The 7,839-nt window shown below is 33.0% G+C and overlaps 1 protein-coding gene across 1 annotated transcript; it reads right to left on the bottom strand.

The window, feature by feature from the left end:
- Nucleotides 1–218: 218 nt before the first annotated feature.
- On the bottom strand, nucleotides 219–4,993 carry LOC131175319 (putative disease resistance protein At3g14460). Its single transcript, XM_058139053.1, has 2 exons — nucleotides 1,724–4,993; nucleotides 219–337 (listed from the first exon to the last, which is right to left on the bottom strand). Exons 1-2 carry the CDS (start codon nucleotides 4,731–4,733, stop codon nucleotides 219–221), a joined length of 3,129 nt encoding a protein of 1,042 aa, XP_057995036.1. The 5' UTR covers nucleotides 4,734–4,993.
- Nucleotides 4,994–7,839: the final 2,846 nt, after the last annotated feature.

Below are 7,839 nucleotides of genomic sequence, written 5' to 3'. Positions count from 1 at the left end.
GTTTACTTGGGCTAATAATTAGTTTAGTTTATTAAATAGTTTAAGTTTTTATTTAAAATCTGTAGAGACTTCGCAGTTTACTTATGAGATATTTACGATGTTTATTCAGTATTTTGTTTATTTGAATTTTTTTTTTTGAATTAGTAAGTGACAATATATTTATTCAATATATTCTAGTAAGGCTTGCATGATTTAAGAATACTTAAATTATGCGCCGGTCACGACACAAAATTTTGGATCGTGACAAAAGTCGACTGAAAATATCTCTGTGCCTGCTGATTTCTACTTTTTTCTTGACAGACAAATGAATCTATTATTCCAGCAATTGTCAAAATACCTAGAAGGATGAACAAATTTGATTACTGAAATCAGAAGAAAACAATACAAAAAATGAGAAAGCAATCATAGAATCCACTGGCAAAAGGGTTATTACCGCACTAATAGCTACAATTAAGTGATGGTAGATTACTTGTTAACTACTGCACAAAGAAATACAAATCACCTGAAGGTCTCAATTGTCAAAATTTCTGCAACTCAGTTCAAACAAAGGAATGCAAACAAACATATGGGGAAAGAAAGCAAGTGCAGCAATTTCACAGCAACAGATGGAACTTAGGAAGTAGGAATCTCTAAACTCTTGCCATTAGTTTAGTTTCTTCTAAGTTTCTAACTCAACAACAGCATAGAAATTAACTGATTTGGGTTCAGTGTACTACTAGGGTTGGCACAATTTGGTCTTAGTTGTAGGTTGTAGGTGTCAAATGGGTAGTCATCAAAATTTACAGACACCAAAACTGAAAAGGAGACCTAGTTTGCTTGCCTATAGCACTTCCAAGTACTAAAATCTTTTATATATCAGCCTGTCAGGAGGGACCTGAATTAAGCACAGGCTTTGAAACCCGAGTTGTTCCTCTTCGCTGTATAAAACCTTAAAGAAATAAATTAAAAATAAATAAATAAAAGAAGCATACATCATGCAAATAGAAAATATAGCTTGAGTTCTTTCAAATTAATTACCTGTGTACTATTCAAATTCCACATATGGAATGCGGGCTACTTCTAGCGACTCTTGCCCTTTACCCTTCTCGCATCGTTGTTGAAGTACAGGGCAGTTGCGGATACACAATTGCAAAAGAGAGGGAGGAAGACCATTCTTTGGAAAGGAGGCAAGCTTAGGGCAACTATCCAGTATAAGAAATTCAATTGACGAGAGGCTTTCGAAACCTCTGTTAGAAAGGTATTTCAGGTCTTCGAATCCTTTAATGTGGAGAGCGGTAAGAGAGGCAGGCAACTCATCCTGTGGAAAGGACACAACACCAGGACATCCACGTTTAATACTGAGCTTCTCGAGAGAGGTGAGCCTGTGCAAACCCCAATTAAACAGAGGGGTACAGATCTCGAACTTATTAATATAAAGTGATGTCAGGTTGGTGGGGAAACCTTCTTCTGGAAAGGATACTGAAAAGAGAATGCAATGATAAGAAATTGCATAAAATGTTCCGATATTTTATTCAGGGATTGAGTAAGCTTATATACAATTGATAGCTCCAATAATTAAGAATATAAATTCCTATAATCAAGCATTGACTATAACAAGAAAGGCAGCAAACTAATTTACAGATTAAAATCAGATATACACCCAAATCTTAGAAGAAAACATAGTAGAAATCATAGCACAGAAATTACTGCAGAACTAAAAATATAATCTAAAATAGATACATACCTGGGCAATTCTTTAAAGTCAATTCCAGAAGAGATGTGAGATTGTGAATGTTATTAGGAAGGGCCTCCAGTTTCTCACAGTCTTCAACTGTAAGCTTTTTCAAATGGCTGGTGGGCAACCCTCCGTGAGGGAAAGAAACAACACTCGAACAATTCTTTATAGTCAATTCTTGAAGAGATGTGAGATTGTGAATGTTATCAGGAAGGGTCTGGAGTTTCTCACAATATTCAACTGTAAGTGCTTTGAAATGGGTGGTGGGTAACCCTCCCTGAGGGAAAGAAACAACACTTGGACATTTCCTTATAGTCAAATATTCAAGAGATGTGAGATTCTGCATGTTATTAGGAAGGGCCTCGAATTTCTTACAGTCTGTAACCATAAGGTTTCTCAAATGAACGATAGGCAACCCTCCACGCGGAAAAGAAACAAAACTTGGACAGTGATGTATCCGAACATGGTGGAGATTGGTGAGCATTTGCAGGTTCTTGGGCAAGGATTTAAGATAAGGAAGATATCCGATTTCAATAGATTCAAGAGATGTGTTGTTGTCGAACCATTCAGCTATTGACTCTAACTTTGCACTTACTCGGTTACCATATGAGCTAGAGTCGATAACCAGATCTTTAAGGGAAGCAGGTAACTCCCCTAAGAATGTAAGAGACTCACAGTTATCAATTTTCAAATACTGAAGATTAAATGAGGTAGAATCACAGCTGATACTCTCCTCATCCGTAACCCTAGAAGAGGAACAAGCCCCTCCTACATTCAGCAGCTTCTGCAATTTGAAGCAGTAAATTATCTCCAGCCTTTTTAGAGTTGGAGGTAGCTGGTGTCTTCCGATGGAAATCAGAGAATCACAATTCTGAATTGTCAACTCCTCAAGACACGAACTGCTGTAAATCACTGCATCTGGCAAACACACAAGTCTTGAGCAGTGATAAATAAATAGCTTTCTCAGAGACTTAAAGCTGTGAAGCCATGGTAGTAGTTTCTCAAGTCTTACACAATGATAAAATTTCACAATTTTAAATTCATTATCAGCGATACCCTTCTGTAAGAACTTTTCGGCGTTATCCTCAGAGAACTCCCAATTCTTTCCAACTTTAGAAAAGCTAGAGAGTCCAGAGGAACAACCGACAGTCAACTCTTCGGGTGAAAATAATAATGATTCTGTTGCCGAGCTGAAGCCACCACCCAATTCAACCTTTCTGCATTTTTTGATGTCCAAGTGAGATATCACCGGAAGACTTTGAAATGAAACCACCAATTCCAAACATTCTTCAATCTCAAGCTTTTGCAATGAAGGCAGATGGCTGGGTAAGTTTCCCAACAGTTTGGGACACTTAACAATGAAAAGCTCGCGCAGATGAGGGAATTTATGCCCGCAAATATTCCAATTTACCCATTCATGCATGCACCTGAATTGCAGTCTCTCGAGAGCTGGAAATGGCTTTGAATTGCTTGTACTCTCCCCGTAGAACTCTCGATCAACCGCTTTTACATTGGAAAACCTTATGATAGCCAAGTCCTTGAGAGAGGAAAGCAGCCCAAGTTGCGGCAAGGTTGTGCATTTGCTGCAATATGCCAACTCTAGGCGCACCAGATTACTAAATAAAGGATCCCCTACCCACGATGGAAATTGAATACCATCATAATTCTTTATGGTGAGATTTTTAAGATTTCCATGAGGTTTCATCTTCTCAAGTTCACCTCTGTCACCTTGTTCCATCACCAGATCGTCTATTTTCTCCTTGTGCAATAGAATTGCTCCTCTTACATTTGAAGCATTAGCCACATTCTGCAACCTTGAAATACGGAGTGCCCTTTGAAGGAATTTCAAATTCATCAATGCTGTTGTACCCACTTCATTACCTTTCCCCACAACAAAATCAGACAATGTCCGAAGACTTTTCAGTTCTTCGATTCCCTGTGGCATCCCTTCAACTCGATATGTATTTTGCATATCAAGATGACGCAGGTTGATCAGATTTTGCATTTCTGAAGGCAATTTCTTGAGATCCCGACAACCTTTTAGCAGAATAGTCTGTAAGTTACATAGAGAGGTTGTAGTCTCAGGTAAAGTTATAATCTCAGTGAATGAAAGGTCCAGAAACCTTAGATGCTTCAAGTCACCTATTGAATCTGGTAGATCAGTGATATTATAATGTTTGAAGGACAACACCCTTAAGTATGGTAACTTTGATGACAAATAAGAAGGAACGCATTTAGCTAAGTAGAATTTTGAACTTTGTAGTGATAGAGGCAAGAAGGTCCGCATATACTTGATCTTTTCAAACAACTCAAACTTTTCAGAGCGATCAAAAAAGCCACTAATGTAAGAAGAGTGACGAGCTTTTTCGTGCTTTCTTGCAGTCAATTTATCCTCCAATCTGAAACATGTATCTCCAGCAACCACTTGTGCTAGATCGTTCACAAGGTCATGCATCACGAATCCATCATTGCTTGAAGATAGAAAAAGTGATCTGGAAAATAGATCTTCAAAATACTCTTCACCCATATCCTCCAAGTCATCTCCTTGCTCAATTAAACCTTCTGCCATCCATAGAAGGACCAGTTGCTTCTTTTGAAATACATAATCCTTAGGAAGTATTGCACAATAAGCGAAACATCTCTTTAAATGCGAAGGGAGATGATAGTAACTTAAGCTTAACACAGAAATAATGTTGTTTGTGTCACCTTGTAAATTCCAGATTTTGCCGTTCATTACTTTTTCCCAATCCTTTCTTTGCTTTGAACGTAGAAGACCACCCAAAGTCCTTGCCGCCAAAGGCAAGCCATGACAGTTGTTTATGACCTTTTCACGGATGACTTCCAATTTTGTATCTGCATCTGCAACACTTCTGCTAGCAAAAGCATGGTCAAGAAACAATGACCAGCAATCTTCGTTTGAAATACAATTCAAATTGTGAGATTGAATTGTTTTCATCATCCGTGCTATGGCTTCATTGCGTGTTGTCACGATCACTCTGCTTCCTGGTGCTCCATACATAAATGGTGAACATAGGGTGTTCCACTCATCATAATTCTTGTTCCAGACATCATCTAAAACAATAAAAAAACTTCTTTCCTTTTAATTGTTCATGCAATTTCTGTTGAACTTGATTAAGCTCCTTTAGATCACATGATTTAGAAGTGATCGACTCAAAAATGCTCTTTGATATTCTCAAAATGTCAAAATCATCAGACACACAAACCCATCCTTTTGGATGAAATTGTTGTTGTTGTAATGACTCATCGTCGTAGAGAAGCCTGACGAGTGTTGTTTTACCCACCCCACCTATCCCAACAATGGGTATTACTCCAACTTTCACATCACTTGTTTCATTGCTCGAAATCAAATCAAGTATCCTAGGACGTCCCTCCAACATTTTTCTGTAACAAACCCAAGCAGTTTTGCTGGTGTGCAATCTCCTCTAGTCTTTTAGTGATAATCTTCATCAATATGACTGCTCCTGGATTGAAGGTAGTTGGCTCAGAATAGGATAGTTGCCGAAACTTACTTGAACCGGCTTCAGTTTCTCCCTTCAACTGGCGTTGCAAAGATTCAGTTTGAAGGTCGTCCAAGATATCGTCCAAATGGTAAGCCAAATCTTTGAGGTTTTCTAGCCACTTCTTCACCGACTGGTTAGACATCTGCTTCTCCTCTGCATCTTCAAGGACAGCTTGGATCTCCATTAACGTATTCTCCCACCTCCTAATGTCAACAAGTACTTGCCCCTCACGAGCAAACTTTATAATTTCAGGGCACTCAATCTTCTCTAAATGGATTGAAAGAACGATGACAGAGCAGACTCTCCAATGAAAGACATGATTCTTTGTGAGAACAAGGAAACTATGAAAGAGGTGGAGAGAGATGATAGGGTTTGAGGAGGGTGGATTCGAAAGGGGCTAGTGGTGTTTGCTTTGGTGGTAAGTGAGAGAAAGGGAATGGGACTGGAGACTGGAGAGAAAGCAATATCACAGAGGGAAAACGATTTCATAGAGAGGACTTCCAATGGAGGCGCTTGACAGGGAAGGAAACGAGGTTTACCTAAAGTCAACGATTCCTTCATTAAAAATTTTAAATAATAATTCAATTTTAAAATTTTAATCATGTTTATTTTTATAAAGTAAAAAAATAAAATAAGCATAAAAAAATTTAATTGCTATAATCAGCATAATTATATTTTAATTTTAAAAATAACTTTTATTTATAAAAAATTAAAAGTTTACTGAAATGGTTAATAAAGATATTAATAATTCATTTCAATTTTGAAGAATTTATATCAATTAGATAAAATTAATGCTAATTTTACGATACTGAATAAAACTGAAAGCTTCCCGAGTACTCTATTTTTTTATATAAAATATTAAATAAAAAGGTAAAATAGATATAAAATTACCTAAATTAAAAAACATTATATGAAAATAAAATAATATAAAAATATTTTATATCAAGAATATCAAGAACATCAAAACACAACCTTACAACGCTGCAGTAGCACCAATTAATAATTTTTTTTTAATTTATTTTTTTATAATATGTAATATTAATCTAATTAGTTGATTGGGATGATTTTAATTTTGAGTTAAATTTGTTAATAGAAATTTTATTTTTAATTATTTTATTTTAAATATTTTAATTGAGTTGAATAAATTTATTTTAATTTAATTTAATTTGATGTTATTATATATAAAATTTAATTTTTAATTTTTAATCCGATTTGATTTTAAATCGAACCAATGGAATGCTGAACCCTACAACTCCAGCCCCAACGCCAACACCTTATTAATTTCAAAGTCAACACTTTACATATACATGTGACAAGAATTTTTTTTTTTCTTTTCATTTTGACTAATTATAAAATAATCAAATTTACTAATAATATTTTAAAATAATATTTATTAAATTAAATATTAAAAAATTAATACTATTGTTTTAATTGAATAAATAATCCTAAACTTAATTTTAAAATAATCAGAATATTTTTAATCATTTATAATATTAAAAAATTATTTCTTTCAGAAAGTAATTAATTAACAACTTAAACAAAAATGCACAATACCAAAGTTAAAATAAATGGAAGAAAAAATTAATTATATGTTAATTTAATTAGATAATTAATTTTTAATTAAGTGAACTTTTATTTAATATAAAAATATTTTATATTTAAATGATGAGAAAATTATAAATTGACACTATAAAAACATAGAGAGGTTTATTAATTAATTAATTTACATTTTAATTCTTAATAAATAAAAAACTTATAAATAAATCTATGTAATCACAATTATAATATATCAAATAAATAAAATAAAAGTAAAGTACGAAATAAGAATGGCTTCCATCTATTCTTCCTTTCCAGATTTGCTGGAACTCTTTAATTAAATAAATCTCCATTTATTAAAAAAAATTACTTATTAAAAAAATTTTAATAAAATTGATGTATATATAATAATTTTTTTTAATTATTAATTATAATAATATACCTTCATTAATTTTTTTATACTAAAAGTTTTATATTTTACAAGTTTTACACATTAACAAGTTTTCTTTTTTCAATTAACTACTTTTAAACATTATTTTTCTTAAGAATTAGACATTATGTTTAAAAGTTCAGGTTATCCTCTCTATAAAAGTATTTTCATTTTGCAGAATGGCCCACCAAGACCTTTAATTTATTTTAGGCAAAATATTGAATTTAGCCCCTGTATTTATTAAGAATGTTCATTTTAATCTATTTTAACTTTTTATCTAATATAATTTAAAAGTTCCAATTTAAATTCAATTTAAACCAAAAATTAAAACTTATTGATTAAATTTCTAGAATTTTTGATTTTAAATAAAAAATTAAAAAGTTTAATTTCTTATTTTAGGACTAAATTTCTTGATTTCTTGATTTAAGCTCAAAAATTAATAAGCTCAATTTCTTAATTTTATTCTTTCTTGAGCTAAATTAAGCTTCAATTAAAACTTATGAGTTAAATGGAAAAAAAAGTTAAAATTCTCATAAGTTGGACAAAATGTTAAAATGAGCTAAATTGAATTTCTCCAATAAATACAGAACTGTAATTAAACATTAAGCCATATACTTCATGCCCATGGATATCTTTCA

This window comes from Hevea brasiliensis, chromosome 17, assembly GCF_030052815.1.
Source record: "Hevea brasiliensis isolate MT/VB/25A 57/8 chromosome 17, ASM3005281v1, whole genome shotgun sequence".
In the NCBI taxonomy this organism is placed as follows: Eukaryota; Viridiplantae; Streptophyta; class Magnoliopsida; order Malpighiales; family Euphorbiaceae; genus Hevea; species Hevea brasiliensis.
The sequence above is the reverse complement of the archived record's forward strand: the minus strand, read 5'-3'. Positions and strand labels throughout refer to the sequence as shown.